This window comes from Dermacentor variabilis, unplaced genomic scaffold, assembly GCF_050947875.1.
Source record: "Dermacentor variabilis isolate Ectoservices unplaced genomic scaffold, ASM5094787v1 scaffold_12, whole genome shotgun sequence".
Lineage (NCBI taxonomy): Eukaryota > Metazoa > Arthropoda > Arachnida > Ixodida > Ixodidae > Dermacentor > Dermacentor variabilis.
In genome coordinates, this window is record NW_027460280.1 from 57,834,547 (window position 1) to 57,854,309 (window position 19,763).

General features: G+C 43.7%; 1 protein-coding gene across 2 annotated transcripts in view; it reads right to left on the reverse strand.

Annotated features, from left to right (window-relative positions):
* Nucleotides 1–7,407, reverse strand: part of DCTN1-p150 (dynactin subunit 1) — a 64,355-nt gene extending 56,948 nt beyond the window's left edge. For both annotated transcript variants that reach the window (XM_075677368.1, XM_075677367.1), the window contains exons 1-2: nt 7,250–7,407; nt 546–836 (exon numbers count right to left, since the gene is read on the reverse strand). In XM_075677368.1, the coding sequence (XP_075533483.1) occupies nt 546–828 (283 nt within the window). In that variant the 5' untranslated portion in view covers nt 829–836; nt 7,250–7,407. The remainder of the gene's footprint in view (nt 1–545; nt 837–7,249) is intronic.
* Nucleotides 7,408–19,763: the final 12,356 nt, after the last annotated feature.

Genomic DNA, 19,763 nt, shown 5'->3' on the forward strand with positions numbered 1-19,763 from the left:
GAAAAGCTTCCGCCTATGCCGACAGGTTTCATGGTAACGCAAAGGGATAGAAAGTTGTGTGAGCTGCTACGGTAACATGATCTTGGATTGTCGTGCAAAGTGACACGGACAGAGACATGTCAATCTCGGATTGTAGCGCTCGTCCTGTCTGCTTATAGTCTCTGTCCGCGTCACTTCACACTACAATCCAAGATCATGTTAACTGCAGCGCAATACTGAGCTACACAAGGAATGTTCTAAACATAAGCCTGATCATGCCATGCTTGCAACATACAATCAAAGGAAATTTCATTTTTAATATGGCTATCCTGCTCAGCACAGGGCACAAAAATGAATAATAGCATGTTATTAAAATTAAATGGGACAACATTACGCAAAAGAAAAAAAAAAGATGTGCGGCAGCAATATGGCAACTAAATCAGAATTTAGATAATATTGCTTGCCTTCACTTCACAGAGGAATTCAAATTAGCTGGATATCACATTTTATGGGGCTACCTACATAAATATAGCAAAGGAGCATTAAAAGTCACACTGTATACCTACCAAGGGGCTTTGCTTGCTCTGGAGTATCACCAGGAGGTTCTTCCTCCAACAGCCGTAGCTGCGACTGGCGCACAAAAATGCCATGGTTGTCAGCACAGGAGAAGTAGGTACGTCCCTGGACAGTGCCATTGTTCTTGCCCTTGGGCTCATCCAGGACCACACCCACCCAGCGGCCAGAGGAGAAGCTTGTGTTGCCAACAAAAGCCACCCGACCACGCACATCTTTGCCAGCCACCTCCACACGGGCACCAACCTCAATCACCTTGCCATCGAAAGTTGTCATGTCTTTCCCTACGCACACAAAACTCACTTGAACAGTTGGGCCTGCGCACTGGATCTGAGCACATTAACCACAATTTCCACTGGTACTGCATTACTAAAACACAATTCACTTTACACACTGCATTTTATGAATTGCAGTCTGCATGCTGAACCTGTTTACCTGCTGACATTGGCTGCAAGCTATTTGCAGGTGTAAACTGTATGCAGTTTCTTTTTTCCGTTATTTCCTTTTCTAGTCTTGTACAATTCTCAAAGTCATGCTGTCACAAAGACGTTTAGAGCACTGTGGCATTAGTACGTCCATAGTGGATCACAAGGGCATGCCAGCATGAGTGACCTTGTGTTTTGAAGTGCTGACCACAGGACCACTGCACAGCCACGAACATAGCATGTTTTAAGGGCACAGGCAAATAGTTGTTGACACAGTTGACAGCATGTCAACCAATTAAGAAACAAGCAGTTATTCATCATCATCATCATCAGCCTGGTTACGCCCACTGCAGGGCAAAGGCCTCTCCCATACTTCTCCAACAACCCCGGTCATGTACTAATTGTGGCCATGCCGTCCCTGCAAACTTCTTAATCTCATCCGCCCACCTAACTTTCTGCCGCCCCCTGCTACGCTTCCCTTCCCTTGGGATCCAGTCCGTAACCCTTAATGACCATCGGTTATCTTCCCTCCTCATTACATGTCCTGCCCATGCCCATTTCTTTTTCTTGATTTCAACTAAGATGTCATTAACTCGTGTTTGTTCCCTCACCCAATCTGCTCTTTTCTTATCCCTTAACGTTACACCTATCATTCTTCTTTCCATAGCTCGTTGCGTCGTCCTCAATTTGAGTAGAACCTTTTTCGTAAGCCTCCAGGTTTCTGCCCCGTAGGTGAGTACTGGTAAGACACAACTGTTATATACTTTTCTCTTGAGGGATAATGGCAACCTGCTGTTCATGATCTGAGAATGCCTGCCAAATGCACCCCAGCCCATTCTTATTCTTCTGATTATTTCCGTCTCATGATCCGGATCCGCCGTCACTACCTGCTCTAAGTAGATGTATTCCCTTACGACTTCCAGCGCCTCGCTGCCTATTGTAAATTGCTGTTCTCTTCCGATACTGTTAAACATTACTTTAGTTTTCTGCAGATTAATTTTTAGACCCACTCTTCTGCTTTGCCTCTCCAGGTCAGTGAGCATGCATTGCAATTGGTCCCCTGAGTTACTAAGCAAGGCAATATCATCAGCGAATCGCAAGTTACTAAGGTATTCTCCATTGACTTTTATCCCCAATTCTTCCCAATCCAGGTCTCTGAATACCTCCTGTAAACACGCTGTGAATAGCATTGGAGATATCGTATCTCCCTGCCTGACGCCTTTCTTTATTGGGATTTTGTTGCTTGCTTTATGGAGGACTACGGTGGCTGTGGAGCCGCTATAGATATCTTCCAGTATTTTTACATATGGCTCATCTACACCCTGATTCCGTAATGCCTCCATGACTGCTGAGGTTTCGACTCAGTCATATTCAGTCATATTTAATTTTAAGGTTGTCATACCGTCTGATGGCATTTGTGCTATCTTGCCGTGAGTATACATGCTCAAGTTTCCACCAAGCTAATCGAATAAAGGTGTGGCAGCCCCTGCACCTGATCCAGCGCTAAGCATTCGTGTCTTTCTCTTAATTAGTCCCATGTTTCAGCACTGCTCCCTTCAAAATGCTGGACCAACTAGGATCGATTTGTACCTTGATTCAGTTCCTTTCTAGTGTGCAGCACTCTTCTACTTTCTGCTTCTTTTACAATCCTTACCTGTGCTTCACACTAGTAGTTCTGGAAACTTGCTGGGCTAAGCCATACTCGCAGCACTCATGTCTGCATTTTTATATTAGCCTCATGTTTTAGCATTGCATTCCTCAAAAATGCCTGACCACGCAGGCACTTCCTTACAAGATGAAGCAATTTTCCCAAAAGTATTCTGCACGCAGTAATTGCTCCAGAGAACCAGTGACAGCTAACACGATCTGGGTAAATATTGCTTTCAGAAGCACCACACATATTCAGTAACAGATTTTGATTGTGTATACACATTGCCTGGCTAATAGTGCTTAAACCTAAGGCAAGATGTTATGTGCTTTTGTGACTTCTGAACAAATCCTCAAACCCCTTTGAAAGAACAAGAACACTCACTGCATCATTCAAGCAAAGCATGATTATGCACATGAAAACTTGCCATCTTAAATGTGCAGTAGCAAAGGAGTACGGTAAAAGAATTGACACCAACAAGAAAACTAAAGATTTATTGCTAAAGCTATAGGAAATACTATGTGTGCGGAATGATGAGGCACAGCATCTTTTGTCAGTTTGATTTCTTCCATAAACCATTTTATTGCTGCAAATCATAGTGCATTACCTGGTCAACGAACTAGCTCACTTCTGAACAACAGAAGAGGATTAAGATTTGTTCCAAAGTGAGGTACACTTATACAAACCATGCTAGCTAGATGATCTGGCACCCTGCCTAGAAATCAAAAAAAGAAAACATGAGTTCTCCAACTCTGGATCCATTTCCATGCATCATTTCACAGAATTAATCCTGGCAAGATTTGTCATTTACAAAACTTGGCTTGGTATGTATGTATGTTGGTGCTGTACTAGATCCAGCTGCCCTGGATCTTTACAAATTATTTGCAAAGATCCCCTTTTCTACGGCACACTGGATCACCTGACCTATATATAGAGTGGCAACAGTTCATTTAGAAGCCACAAGGAAATTTTTTAGTGTTGCTAACTGCGAACTCTCTCAATTAAGGACTAACTGCAACAAAATTTTGGACCGCATAAAAAGCCCAGTTTTTCATAAAGCAGCCTTAGTACTAAATTTTTCTTTTAAATTTGAATGGACATGTCACAAAGTGCTCGCAAAAATGCTTGCTTGTTGGGAGCATCACCCCCAACCTATATACAATGCCTATACATAGTTGCCTCCAAAAGGAACCACTGCCAGGGCCGTAAGCCAGATATATAAAGCTGCTGCAGCTTTCCGAAGCCATCCTTGATTAGCTAGTCAAAATGACTTCCCAAAAGTTGGGTTAATTCTAATAAACCTCTTTGTTGGTGACTGTCTAATACATATAGAACATGGATAAGAATAGCGATTTGTGCGAGTTGGTCTAAGTTTGTGGCGTGATGATTTTTGCAGTGCAAAGCGCTGAAGTGCCGAATGAAAAGCAAAGGAATGGAGCGTTAGCAAAAGAAGGACAAACGCGAGTGCTCACATACAAAGGACACAAGCGCTGTGTGTCCTTGTTTCGCTAACCCTTCATTCTTTTTTATTTCCGCACTTCAGTGCTTCACAGTGCAAAAATCATGCCATTAATATAGAATAAGGCTGAGTCTACTAATAAAAGGCAAACTAAAAATAAACCTTCACTTGGTAAAAACATTTTGTCATTGACCAATAAGCCTTGCATGAAGTCTATGCAAGGCTTTCCATTTATCATAACTCAGCTACTGCACCAGTTCTATTAGAATGAGTGGAATCTGAGGCACGGATCATATGTAAAGCAAGCCAGTCATGGAAATACAAAAGCACACAATTCAAATATGGCTGGAAAGAATGTTAGATTTACAGGAAAGTGGTATCAGTGATATTGAGTGCACTGTTTCAGATCTCTCTAAATATCCTTCCTTGCACAGCATACCAAGTACCTTAAGAGGGACTCTGTGGTCGTCTAGGCATTGCTTATTACTTTTTTCCAACTCTCAAGAAGCCTCGAGTCATTTCCTTTTTACTTATATGACGACATGGATCCCGTGTCATTACAGTGTGACTACAAGTATTGAGAGCACCTAAGAAATTCACTCTATTCATAATATAGAGGGTAACCTAGGGTATAATTTAGCCAAAAACAAAAGCTAAGCAATACCTACATAGAGTGAGGCTTCACAATCAAGGTTATAATTTGAAAAAGAACATTACCATGCCACAGTGGCATGCTAGCAAACATGCTAATAACCAGACAAACCTGACAAATAATTGGGCCTAGTTTCAAACGGTAAATTCCATGTAGATTATTTTCAAGAAGCAAGTCCTTATGATTCTTAACCTGGCTGGTTCTTTGACATATTTTTTAAAGGAAAGTGCAATTATAATGAACTTCTTGTACAGTGAGCACATTTTGCATTACAAAGTTCAGTGAAGCAGGCTTGACTGTATTTTAAGTTTTCTGAAATCACAGACACTTGTGAAAGAGGTGGTCTGAATTATGAATTCTAGAGACTGTTACGACTTTTGAAAACAAAAATGTGCACTTACCTGCCGACCCCAAGCTGCAAACCCTAGTGACACTCCCAGACTCACCCAGAACATAGTTCGCTCGCACTTCCCACCCGACGTTTTCGTAAAACACGTTTGTAAAATTATTGTATAAAGAACACTGTAAGTGCACATGCGTCCACAGCATGGGAATAGTGTGGTCTAGATAGTGGTGACATTTATTGAAGTCTCAGCGAAACGAACAGTGAGCCACCATCCATGAAGCAGCACACACTTGGGTGATCTAAGGCCAGAGAGGTCAGTAAATGTTTCCACCACAATCAGAAGGATTCCAGTCATGTAGCTCAAGCAAATGTAACCTGTCATAGGGATCTTTAGTGGAGAATTCAGTTGTGCCTACAGAACACAAATTGCAAGCTGTAATTTTTGTCAACCCTTCCAATGATGTTTATGTCAATTGTCTGACAGACCTTGGTCTCAGCAACAATTTTTTTTGCTAGATTTATTCCATTCCTATCATCCACCACTCTGGAGCGGCAAACTCTGGTGTTAATGTAGATGGCGCGCTTGTCAAGCCAAAGAAGCACATAAAGGAATAGAAATGGAATACAATCTTTAGATTGTTCCTGCCCTGGTGGCACCACTGTAATACCTGAAGTCAAGAATAAGCAAATGGGCTAAAAGCTATTGCTGGCCAAGTGGCGATTGCCTCTTAGGATCCACTTGGAATTAACAAGACACCCATTTGCAAACCTTACCATCAAGAATTTTTTTTATTTAAATAATCTCAATGCCATCACGGTGTTACAGAGAGGAGTGAGAGTTAAAGCGTTTTCAAAATGGCAGTCTTGAAGGAAGGGTGATCAGGGTTGCCGGCGATGAAGGCAATTACATTCAGATTGTGTCTTTGGCATGAACGCATGGAAGTAAATGTTGATCTGGCAAAATGGCACTTGGACATTTCAACGATGGCTGACACGAGATGAAATGCAGCAGGGAAGAGAGAACGAGATGTACTTCAGCTCAGGGCCGATAAAGAACATGTTATGGAAAAGACATAACCGGGCTAATTTTCAACTGTAAGGAAGGTTAGGGAGGTCACGAGAACTTTATTGCAGTAATACTGGCAGCACGAGGATAGTTCACAGCACTGAAACAAGCTGACCGGTTTTGGATGGGTTCAAGTGTGGATACAAGTGTAAAAAAGTGAGGGTCCCAAATTAAAGAAGCAGACTCGAGTTTCGGTCTGATGGAAGTAATGTTTCCTAATGATGCAGTTTTATGCAAACTGGAGGTTGAAATAAGTGACAACGTTTAACGATTTTACTACGTTAATGAACTTCGGGCATCTTACAAGGCCAAAAGGGCTTGCTGAGACGTGCGAAGAATGCTGTTTCCTAAATGGACATTACTTTTGATCAGCTTAATACCCTCAGAAATGGTTATCACAGAGATCTACGTGCACGAGCTGAAATACCAAAGCCGCTTTATAATTGAAGTTTTGAGGACCTAGAATTGCTGCTATACAGGAGGACTATCCCTAACATCAGCACTGATAGAATGTATAGGTTCTCGAACGCGGTTCGATGCCGACCGCGAGCTTGATAAGTGCGGTGCCACCAACTCATTTTCGAAAGATCCCGAGCAAGGTCCCCTATCATGAAGGATGGTTGATGGTTGGGTTGCCCGCCCTCAGTCGTATCTACTGTAGCTGTACACTCATTTCAAAGACGGATATACGAAACGAAGGCGTTGTGCAAACTTATTCAAGTATTATCCTGCTTACAGTAGCCAAGACCATCGAAGATCCAAGACGCATGTACTCACACCTGCCTACTACTAACAGAAATGTGCCTGTTTGCATTGACCTACTGTCACCGTGTATGCTTAATCCAATGTTGAGAAACCTAACAGCATCTTCTCGCATTGCGAAGCTGACACGTAACCCTTGTAGGGACGATGCCTTTATTTTTATGCTCCTCTCATAGCGAAAAGGTTACAGCACAACACAAACTTTAGTACAGTTCCTAAAAGCGTCCACAGGCACACCCACATAACGCAAATAAGCAATAGGAGAGCTCAATCGTAGCGCAATACCCATGACATAAACACCATTCGTTCAGACATATCCAGCAATCAAAAAGTAAATACCTTAGGTTGCCCAAAAGTTGGTCAGAACAGCTCGCGAACAAAGCGTACCCAAAGGCACATTTCAAAAGCAAAACCACAGGTTGAACCGGCTAAATGATGGCTAAACAGCTGCGTGCGTTTGTGTGCCTGTAGAAGCAGCCATTAAATATCACGTGACCTCCCTAGGCACTTAAGGAGAGAATTGCCTAGGGACATGCCTAGGGACTCTTGAGCATAGAGTTTTCTATAAAAATCTATGCTCTTGAGGACTCTTGTGAACTGCGGTGGTGGCGCCATCCTTGGCATGCCTCGGTCCTTCATCTAGGTGTTCTGTGCCTTGGCCATGCGATGCCATCCCTCGCCCCACATGCCGGCCTTGGCATGTCTTGGTCCGTCCATGGAGGAAGGCACGTCCTTGGCGCGTTGAAGCACTAGTCGAAGGGAGCGCGCGTTCTTCAGCGTTGTATGACTCAACCTGTGATTTCTCGTCTGTGGCGTCTGTGCACGATTTTGTTTCTTGGGGGCATAGAAGCCGTGCAATGTGCGCTGAGCGGTTTCTGGCCTAGGTGAACTCTCGTAGTGTGTGACCGGTGTTTCTGAAGGCTCCTGTGCATAGAATAGCTCCGGTGGTTCTGACAATACATCACAAATGCGCCTTCACGGCGTTTGTTGCTGGCCACGACTTAAGTCACGTAACTAAATGCTCAACTTCTGTTCACGTGTTCGTGATATGATTGAGGCAGCACATGTTTTAATTCATTTGCCTTAAACACTACAGTGCTGTCCGTGCATTCATGCGATTTACTTTTGCCGCGAGCTTAACGGCAATGCTCGCGTAGTGCTGTGACAGAGCTGTATGTATAAATGAGTCAATGACCTCACTTGATCTACCCGAATTTTACGCACTGGGCACGATCGAAGTAGATGCTTTTGATTATTGACACTGCATTGCTAAAACTAAGGGCACAAAAAATAGATGCTGAGCTTTGTGGCAATAAATGTACACGTGACAAGGCTCTATAATGGCTTCATCGCAATACACTTGTGTAGTGCGGTGAAGCAAATATTGTATCGCTATGAAGGAAAGAGAATTTGCGCAATTAAGTACCCGTTCCAGCTTTGGTATCCACGCTGCTCCTTGGGTGCCCTGTTGGAGATCCTGCGCCGCCCGCTTTATTTTAATCTCAGGTGCTCTCCTGAAGACTCCGCTCGCCGGTATTTTCACATGCTAAATGATGTCATCAAAGAACATGCCTATTGCGCTGAAGCAATACTAAATGTGCCGAATGTTACACTCTTAGAACTAACAGTTTTAGAATGGCATTGACAAATTTATTAATACTGGTGTCACACGGCCACTTTCTATCGCGGTTAAGTTCGATCCGGATCTAAGTTCTCATCCCGATTGGCTCCCTCGCGCAGCTTGCGCAAAGAAACCAATCGCGAATGAGGAATTCGATCTGGATCGCGCTTGATCGCGATCAAAAGTGCGCTGTATAAGACGGTCACACTAATTTTACAGCATAGAAAAACTTCGCAACACCTCAAGAGAACAAGCTAAATGGCAAGAAGTAAGGCATGGAAGCATAGGTCAAGTGGCCAACAGTGCAGTAAAGTGCTTTGAAAACCATACACTTCTTATGCAAAATGGCAGCTGAAGTGCTTTAAAGTTGCTAACATTTTAGCGTTAATACAGGTTGATGAGAGGCTTACTGTGGTATTGGTTCTTTGCAATGAAAATAGCAATAATGCAAGAAACTTGTATGCCGCATGGGTCCCAGCATAACTCAAGGAAACATTAGGTCATTGGGTACACAAGTTTCTTGCATCCCCTGATCAAAAACTTTAATATTAGCAGTATAAACAGAGGCTGTAACCATAGGGCTTAGAACCACATGTTTCCACTTTTGTTTCTTTTATGCATGCTCATTAAAATATAACAATTACACTACATGACAACATCTGCCTTGCTTGCTGCCACATTTTTGGACGAAAGCAGTGCTTGCTCTGTTAGAGTTGCCTCCTGCAATATTACTCTGTGGATCTTAAACATGGAGCTTGTCCTGCCACTCAAGTAAATATCTGTGCACTGCACCACCCGACTAGAAACTTAACCAAGCAACAAGCTACTAAAAGCTTGAGCAAGAAGCTACCAAAAGCAGCTAAAAAACTGCAAAATTTTATTAAGTTTGCTATATTTGCAGCTCCTATAGTTGGTTACTATTGAATTAAGGCAAGGAGTAGGCTTCGATAAACACCTGGCATCGACTGGAAAGAAAATTTTATTTTCAGGCAAATTTCACATAAGTGTGCACAGCCTCACAAAGAAAGAAGACAAGAAGTTGTGTTAAGTATATATGTTCAGTTGCTCTTCTCGTGCACCCTTTTTTTAATGTTCTGTGCTAGGGATTGTCTCAATAAAAAGTAAAGCCAGTTCCATGCAGTGAAAGGTGTCAAAACAGCGAAGCTGGTGGTCATTTTCTCAAGTTTGAACTTGTGTTTAGTGTGATTTTCATGAAAGTCTTTCGTCTCGTCGTCATTTTGCTAGATTCGAGCTTTGGTTCCGAATTGTGCAGACTCTTCAATTGCGTGAGGTTGTGATCAAACCACAGTCTATTGCACACCTTGCTGCTGTGACTGCACTCATGGTCGAGGAATTCTCTTTTGAACCGTCCATCGGCACCCTCCGTGGGAGAAATCTCTCCACGTCGACATCTTTGCTTGGCCTCCTACTCGAAGTTGGGGGTTAGCTTGCCTCTCCTGGTGCTTTGCTTGAATTGCCTTCTCTTAAAAGTGGTGGTTGGCTTGCCTCCACCAGCGCTTGGCTTTCGCTTCCCGTTCTCAATCCGTGGCGGTAGCGGCTTCCCTCCGCTGGCACTTTGCTTGCGCTTCTCGTTCTCGAAGCTCGGGATTTGTGCGACATCGGCGCTGCTGCTCTTGTGCGAGCTCCCACTGCCACTTGCGCCGAGCAGAATCCATAGGGTGAAAGGGCACGCCAGCAAAGCACCTGCTCCTATATCCCTCTCCTCCCCTGGCGCATGCTCCGATTGGTCTGCTCTTTCACGCCAACAGGGGTCACTCTGGATGTGGGACTGGGTAGGTATTGCTGTTCAAAGAAACTTTATGACGCAGACTTTGAGTACTGGGTATGTGCCACTTGGTCTGTGCTGGTCTCCAGTGAACCTCTTCAAAGCCAACTTGGATCACTGGGTATGTGCCATTAGGTGTGTGCCGCTCTTCAATGAACATCTGATGCCAACTTGGGTAACTATGTATGTGCCACTGTAGAATTACGAAAAAGATTTCTTAAATTTATTTGATCCTGAGCGGAATCGAACCCACATCACAAGGGCTCCTCAAGGACAGCAACCCAATGCATTAGCAGGCTGAATCACAAATGCATTGGGTATGTGCCGCTCGTTAATGAACATCTCGCCTACTTGGGTCACTGAGTATGTGCCAGCGAATGTGCGGCAAGCGAGGGGATGAGTTTTGGTGTTCACAGGCACCAGTGTACCACACCTACCCTATCGGAGGCCACACGATGATGTTGATAACTTATTGGCATCTCCTTTGAAACGGGCTGGTGACAAATAGTCCACCTAGCCTGCTTGAGTTACTCAGGTATGCTGTACATGCTTTTCATTCTAGTATTTTGTGCAAGACTTTTCGGCATGACGCATTTGTCAGCATTTGCCACTCACCGGCGCGCCATGCATTTCGGAGACCGCATGCAGGCTTCGCTGCAGCAGCACTAGATTATGCTGTGTGTTCTTGGGCAAGTGCGAAAGAGGAGTCCCGCTGCACTACATGCCTAATACATAACTTGTTTCGATGGTGGCAATAATTGTGTTGTCATATTAATTCAATAATAACACAGTACTGTCGACAGTCATCACAAGATGGGTTCTGGCACAGTGTTTTGTTTTACTACATAGATGTCGGGACTTTTTCAATGCCTCGAAGGCTGCGTTGATTCAGTCCATGTCCTACAACATAGATGGCAGCCCTTTTGTCAGCGCTGGAGGGGCAAGTTTATTGCAGTCTTTGTTGTCTACTACATGGATAGCGGCACTTTGTCAGCGCTCAAAGACCATGTTTTTGGAATCGCACGCTTCTTCCGCCTTTTAGCAGATTCGGAATGATGGCGTCTGCCACTGACAGCTTGCACGACAGTTGCACGTGCAAAAGAAAAGCCACTGCTTGACTCTGACAGTGAAAGCGAGAGTGAAAGCAATGCACTAGAGTTTTGTTCTTCGAGCGAAATAGATGATGATAGTCTTCTCATCACTTCTACTGAAAGTGATTATTCAGAAAGCAAAGATGACATTGACTTGGCTCGACAGTGGTGCAGCATTTTCATGTTTAAAACATGAAGCAAATTGGTTGAAAAAGCTTTAGAAGGGTTTTCAATGGAGTGAAGTTAGAAATAAGCCCTAAAAAAATAAGGTCACTTTTGGTCTAAATAAATAAAACAAAGAGTTAAAAAGAAAATGGGAAACGGTGGTGAGCAAGGAGCTGATTGTTCAAGGTGCTGTACAGTCAAAAATACATTCAAACATAAAAAAAAAATGAGTTGTGATGAATTTCGTACAACTTTTAAAACTTGCATCACTCTTGCATCACTCTTGTACAGAGAACTATAAGGTAACAGCGATCTCTAACTACCCTGCCTAGTACCAATTCCATACTATAAGTGCAAGTTTCTCAATACCATGCCACCATGGCCTCTGCTGCCCTCGACTGTCCCTTCCTTTGGCACATGTTAAAATAAGATTATCTGTTCTAACCATTGCATAACCTGCTGAACTCCACTTCTCTTACTCTTTACCACTATATCAGCTACTCTCATTTGATGTCTAATATGTAGTGTACATGTACAGTTCTTCTCTTTCAAACTTAAGCCTACCATAGTCAACTACACTGCTCATTGCACGGTATGTTTCTTTTCAAGATTCTGTGCTATTCGCCAAGTATCAGCTCTGCAGCTTAAAACTGTTAGGATGTACTGATTGTATACTTTTCCGTCCCATTTTTTTGTACTATCCTGATGATCTAGGTCCCCTATGACTACTTGGTCCAGGCAAATGTACTCTTGCAACAGGTTTGAGAGGCTGTTTACCAAACAAGGTGTCATCACAAGGAAAAGGCCAGCAAAGGATTATGGCACAAAAAAAAAAGAAGAAAAACGCCCATTTGAAAAAGCACATGGCTGCACGAGAGGCACAAGCGGAGGGTTTTCTGAACACAGAGAACATCAGAGGTGCCAGCACTGCGTCTCGGCAACATTTACAGACGCTTTGGCATGCATATCTGGGTCCCACCTCAAAAGCTGATGTCAATCAAGGACTTCACTTGCCAAGGAGGCACCACTGTTGACAATGGGACTAGCTATGAGCTTCCCATCTGGCCTTGTACATGCCTGACGAATGAATGGCAGGAGTTCGTAAACCATGTCAGCACGCATACCATGTTAAAAAATTGCAGACTCATCTCGGTGATTATGTTCAATTCACTTTGTTAAGAACACTCGTACTGTAACCATATTCACTGCCAACATGCTCTGTTCCTGCTATCAATTTTGGAGACTTCTATAATAGTGTTGCTCCTGTAAGCATTCATAAGATAGCATCAAAAGAACATCGTCATTATTGTTTCCTCTGTGTTCATTGTACTCTCCGTCACGGTTGCTCAATGAAAGCGTACATGTGTGAGCCTGCTGCATCACACGGTAGAGTATGGGCGAAGACGTGAAGCAGAAGTTCACAACTGCCAGCACTAATTTTGTGGGCATGCCACTGTTCCGAGACAGCTCTCTGGGAAAGTGCTGAGGGCCAGCACTGTGGAACAGATGTTTTGGGTGTGTCAGACTAAGTTTTCATCATGCCTACGCCTCTTTTTATCACAACCTTGCATCAACAAGTTGTAGTCATAATATGTGAAGTAGTTTATTCTTTAGAAAGCATTGCAAATCAAGAACAACTGTACTGTGAAACACACGAGCTGAGACTTCAATGATCTCAGTACTTTCATAGCTTCCACAGAGTTGCCTGCTATGTGCTATGTATGAAATAGAGTATAGGTCTTATGAGTCAAGACAAAATTGAAGATTCTAATGCCGAGAAGCTGAGGACAGAGCTGGTAAGTGAAGAACAATTATCTGCTTTTGGTATTGCGAAAACTCTTCTGCAAACGACGATCTTGGGAACAAAGAAAGCTCACGTACAATGTATCGTTTTCTTTACTTTTGAAAGCTAAGATAACTTATGGCTCTACCAACACCACATTGTCCACTTGCATGCACCAGCACATGACACCTCTAGTGGTGTGTGGGTGCAGTGGATGTGAAGAAGCGAAAGTGTGGCACCATCACTCAGATGCTAGTGCACGTACAAGTACAATACTCGGTTAAAAATTGCACTGAAACGATCGGAGCTGATTGTCAAAATCAGCAATAGCTTGTGTAACCACAAGTGAGTAGACGAGAAGAAAGGGGCTTAACTGAGGGGCCCGGTTTTTATTAGTCGTATCATAAGAAGCCAACAAACACTGGCACCAAGGACAACATAGGGAAAATTACTTGTGCTTAATAAATCAAATGATAAATTAATGGAGATGAAAGTGGATGCGAAGGTTGTGGGATCGTTCCCCACCTGCGGCAAGTTGTTTATTCATTCACTTTCCATTAATTTATTATTTCATTATCCGATTTATTAAGCACAAGTAATTTCCCCTATGTTGTCCTTGGTGTCAGTGTTTGTTGGCTTCTTATGACACAGGTGAATAGGTCACACACGCTGCACCAAAGGAGTGCGCAGGCAGCTGGAGAAATTCAATTGAAGCAAAGAGGTGCTGATGCACGCAGAACTGGAATTTTCAACACTGCACCTAATGAGCGCACAGGAAGCGCAAGGAGCATTGCAACCGAGCAGTGCTGGCACAAAATCTGCTAGTATGATATCATTGCACTATGTGGAGCCACATGTGGAGCAACTGCACAGGGATTCTGGTGGTTTGACCTTGAGTGACACACATGCTGGTGCACTGCTGCTGCTCACTGCTGCACGCCTCTCCTCCTCATGTCCAGCAACAAGTGATCTGGTTACCGCAACTATTTGGATACCGCAGGTGGCGCCCGGCTGCATCGGATATCCATGATGTACAAGCTTTGAGCACCCCTACGAGCAGGTGCTGTTTCGTTAGATATACAAACGCAAGTTTCCCTGGAAAAGACAATAAATGTGATCACAAAAAAAAGGATTTAACAGACAAGTAATTGCACACGCACATAAGAACCAGCAAGCTAGGCACAGCAGAGACTTAGAAGCAGTAGTGTTTTTAGAGAACAGTGACTTTTTCACTGACATTGCCAATTTAGCCTCCTTCAGGAAGTTGTCTGCATAAAATTGTTGAAGCAAATATCCCGCTGTTTAGTACCTTGCATTACCTCAAAAGGGTGGTGCAGGTACCATTGCAATTTCTTTCCTGTACGCATTTCTTCAATATATTGTTTTCCCCCATCCTTCAACATAAAAATATTTTCATGAACAGAATCAGTTTTTCATAAAAGTTTATAACGTGTATTAAAGCTGGCAGTTACAAGGCCCTATAGTACTGCACTGCCTATATGCTCATTCATGGCTTTCTCAGATGTGAAATTCGTTTTCCTATTGTAGTTTCTTTTCATGAGTGCCTGTGCCATTAGTGTGGTACATATGTTGACCAGTGTCCAATCCAGTTGCAAGTCGGCACCAATATGGGTCTTTTTGAATCTATTTCATTGGGCTGTTTCCTGCAAGAGGCACCTGTTGCCAAACATGTTGCTTTTCTTATTTCTGCAGCATACATTGATGCAGCCTACACTACACCAAATCTTATGTTTACATTTTCGTGTATATCCACTGATCGTATCTGTCTGCCTGTATTTACCGAATTGTACCACTACAATGCCCTCTTTTAATGACGTATTACCTGCTTTCAAAAGCACAGAAAGGCGGAAATATCATGCACGCTGCACTGTCTCTCAATATAACAAAAAAATATGTAATACATCACGCTGCTCATCTCGAGAAATCCCACAAAAGCTAGTGTTGCTGAAGTGCACCGGCGAGAGGCAACTTTCCCCGTGTTGAGGGCACCTTACATAATAGGTTGCAGTGATTGGCACTGGTTCATGGTTGCTCCTGAAAAGTGTACAGACTCGATAGCATTTGTTTCTACTTGATAAGCCACCACAGCTTAGTGGAAAGGACTCTTGAAAAGTGTTAACGTTTACTGTGTAGAGAGCTAGCTGCTCATCTATATAGGAAATCCTCACACAATTTAGACAGACTTAAGTGCAGGGAAAAGGTGGCACTTTGTGTATCATGGCACCACTTTGGCAACACACATTCAGAAATGAAAGCATGATGGGGTTTACCACACAAAAGGAAAAACACTAAATATGCCCTTTTATGAGAAGTCAATTAAAATGCCAAGTCATGCTAGTTATCTGTCCGTAACATGCAGCATCACTAGGAAACATTAACATTGCATCCTTTAAAAATCAAAAGGAGGTGCCAACTTGATAAATCACCAATATTGCCAACTTTTTAATGTGTTAGCATTCTTACAGTAGTTCACACACATTCCGGGGGCTATCTATCGATGTTTATATGTATGCTTGTTCCTATCTAACTGTTTTCCTGCCTACCTGGGTCACTGGGTAGTCCATGGTCGAATGGGTAGTGCATCGGGCTGCTGTGCTGAGGGAGTAGGATTCGAAACCAACCGTCGACAAACTTAGGTGCCCAAGTATGTGGAAATGTGTACATATCTGCCGCTCTCCAACGAACCACTTTCACATCGACATTGGGTGTGCGGCAAGTGAGGGAACAATTCTCGGTGTTCACACGCACCGACGTGCGAAGCTTCTCGTCTCTGAGGCCATGCGCAGACTTCTCGGCAAGGTCACTAGATGGCAAAGTGTGTCCATAATGAAGCACGGGAGAGCAGCCCGACTGCCACGTGTTTCTCAGCGTTCACACGCATCCTAACTTGAGCCAACAAAGTCGCGAAATTTTCGCTACATTTTTTCGCAGTCGCAAAAACAGCCAAGTGAATTTTACATGTAGCTGTTTTTGAACACTATAATATAGGCTAACATGACGTAATGCCATGTACCGAAACATTTCACGTCCGTCTAGTGTGTCCAGGTGATCAACTTGCAGTGAATTTACTAGCAAGGTGTAGCAGAGGGTTTTTTTATTTTACTATTTTACAAAACAATGAATGATGAGCTTAATTTAACAAAGTACAATGTTAGGATAGTAAATTGTGCATAGCTGTCAATGTTTGTCAAAAAGTTTAGCAGAGAAAAAGGCCCCTCTCCCACCAACCTTCTGCACCAGAAACATTGACATGGCAGCTGTAATGTTGCATCAGCCTTGAAATTGTGAAGTTGTAGATCTAGCACTGTTAAATAATTTTGAATAACATGAGTACCTCAATTTTCCTATACTGAAAACACACCTTGCTTTCCTCATGCCTGCAATTTTTCTTTCAGCCTTCATGAAAGAACTGCATTTCATGACATGCGTTTGCTCATGTTAATGTGACGACGATAATTATGTGACATTTATACAGGTCAGATACCATGGTGTACGGAGCTCCATGCAAAAAACAAAGGCAATCCAATCAGATTCTCACACTGAGCCCTGGTATGTATGCTCTTCTACAGTTTCTCCATCTTATTCACCTACTGCATTTTAGGTCTTGCCATAAAATTTATTACAAAAAGTTTTTGATAATTCAGTTTACTGCTATGCTTGCAAACAACCATCGATTGAACATCTTCACTGAACCAGCAGCACCCGCAGGATTAGGAACCATTCTAATGGACTTGGTAAATAATAAATAAACGTGTATTTTGTGAGAACAATGGCAAGCCCGTTTCTCTTGGCGCAAAACTGCAGCTTACGTCCTCTCGGTTAAGACCACCATCGCTTCATCATGCTGAGTCAATGCATCGTAGGGCCTATCTCGCCTGCCTGCTTATCGCTTTTGATTAATAAAGTGTGTTCTACAAAGCCATTTACGAAGCAACTTTTTTGAAGGGACACTAAAGGCAAATATTGAAGCTAAAGTGATATATTAATGCTCATAAATGTCTAAGGCATCAATATTATTGAGAACAGAGCTTTAGTAAGTGAGAAATTGAGGTAAATGTAGGACAACTAAAGACTACCGGGACATTCTAGTAATACCCCAATGATGATGTAACACCGCATTATATATAATTGTGCAACTAGTACTCGGCCACTAGTAAAAGAAAGTTCACTGCATTGCATTACAAGATGGAAGAAAATGCCAGTTTTCCACATGTGCTTGATTCTTAGGAAAAAGAACTAATTGACGTTACTCTTGACAATGATGTGGGTGGCCAAAAGCTGAAACGTTTTGTTTTCGCTCAATCCCGCACCACCCGCACTTGCACATTTTGGTAGTTTCAGCAACACGTAGTGGTGGTTTTGCTGGTTTGCAAAGTTCGTACTGCAGTTTTAGCTTATCTGCTCTTTACCGGGTTACAGCAAATGTGGAAGGCAGTAACAACACTGATACCAACATCTTGTCAGACTGACAGACAACACGTGAAACATAGCGTTACATGGGTAGTCTTGTTTAAGTAATATCACAAAATGGACCACCTGCTGTAGATTGCTATCAGTGCAGACTCTACACCAACAAATAAGTAGCATATGTTCAGTTACTGCAAAAACTATCCTAAGGTTAAATTGCACCACACTATGGCACCACTAACCGGGCTGTTCATGTTTACGACACTGGCAAGCCGGCATTCTATGAAGACCAATTACATAGACAAGGAATTGTCCCATCCATGCGAAGTTTTGGATCCTACCCATGTGCGTCATAGCTCTGTTTGGATTGGTTTTTGGCCACACTTTCGACTTTTACCCAGTGACAGTGACAAGAAGTTTATTAGAGTGACCTGAGGAACTTGATTGGGGGGAACCAAAGGCTCCCCAATCAAGTTGGTGGCTCCACCCACAATGGGACAGGGAGGTGGCGACTCTCCACGACATCGTGGGCCCTCTGGACGGCCTGTAGTTGGTTCATGAAATCCGAGCTCGTCAGCAAGGCATCCCACTTGGACTTGTATTGAAGGTCAGAGTCCGCGTTGTACGGGCACAGCCTGAGCATGTGGTCGAAGGAGCAGCATGCATGACCGCATTTGGAGCACGACTGCGGGAAGTTCGGGTCTATCCAACGAAGCGCACTGGGGGTGAGGTAGGACCTGGTCTGTAGGAGCCTGAAAGTAACGGCCTGAGCCCTGTTAAATTTCAGGCTGGGGGCAGGGAATTTCCTCCTGCTGTGTCTGTAATGCGACGTAATTTCGTGAAAGGTGGTAAGATGATCTTTGAAATCTTGTGGGAGAGCCAGACCGTTAGCTCGGGCGCATTTTGTGAATTCACGCGCCATGCAGTTGGCCCGCTTGTTAGAGTTGCAACCCACTTGGTTGGTTAGATCGTTCACGTGGGCCGGGAACCACGCTATGGTATGATCTCTAGGTTCTTCTCCCGTACTAACACGAAATGATCTGTTGACTATGCCGGCTGCGTGTTTAGAAACTAGAGCAGACGAGAAAGCCCTGACCGCCATGCGCGAGTCGGAGAAAATAGTCGTCGGGCCTTCTGTGGCTTGAAGAGCCAAGGCTATCGCGGTTTCCTCCACCTCATTCGTGTGTTTAGTGTAGATTGACGCGGCGCTGATAAGTGTTCCGCGCGCATCAGCGACAGAGACTGCAAACCTGTCTTCGCTGCCACATTTGGCGGCATCGACGAAGAATGCATCTGCCCCGTAAGGATCTATTCGTCGAAGGATGGTTCTAAAATTAAATTATGGGGTTTTACGTGCCAAAACCACTTTCTGATTATGAGGCACGCCGTAGTGGAGGACTCCGGAAATTTCGACCACCTGGGGTTCTTTAACGTGCACCTAAATCTAAGTTCACGGGTGTTTTCGCATTTCGCCCCCATCGAAATGCGGCCGCCGTGGCTGGGATTCGATCCCGCGACCTCGTGCTCAGCAGCCGAACACCATAGCCACTGAGCAACCACGGTGGGTGAAGGATGGTTCTAGCCCGAACTCTTCTGCGACCTTCGCTATATATTGGGTGAATGTTCCTCGGTACGTGCTCAACCTTTATACCTTCCTGGACTAATTTAGACAGAGGGTGTCTGTCCAGCGGTGCCTGTATAGGGAGTAGACCAGCTTCATCAAGAATATTAATTCCCGGCTTAGTTGATGAAAGCCTGGAGATCTGTGCAATAAACTGTGCTCCAATTCATTCGTCTGTGGTATTGTGAATTCCGAGTTCAAGTAGTTTTACCGTGCTAGCGGATTGTGGAATATGGAGTATTCTTTTGACGCCGGACCTGATGAGCGTGTCGAGTGTTCTTTTAGCTTCTGCTCCATTTGAGGTACGGAGCCATATAAGTAATATGACTGATGAAGAAAGCTTGGAAGACCCTGAGTA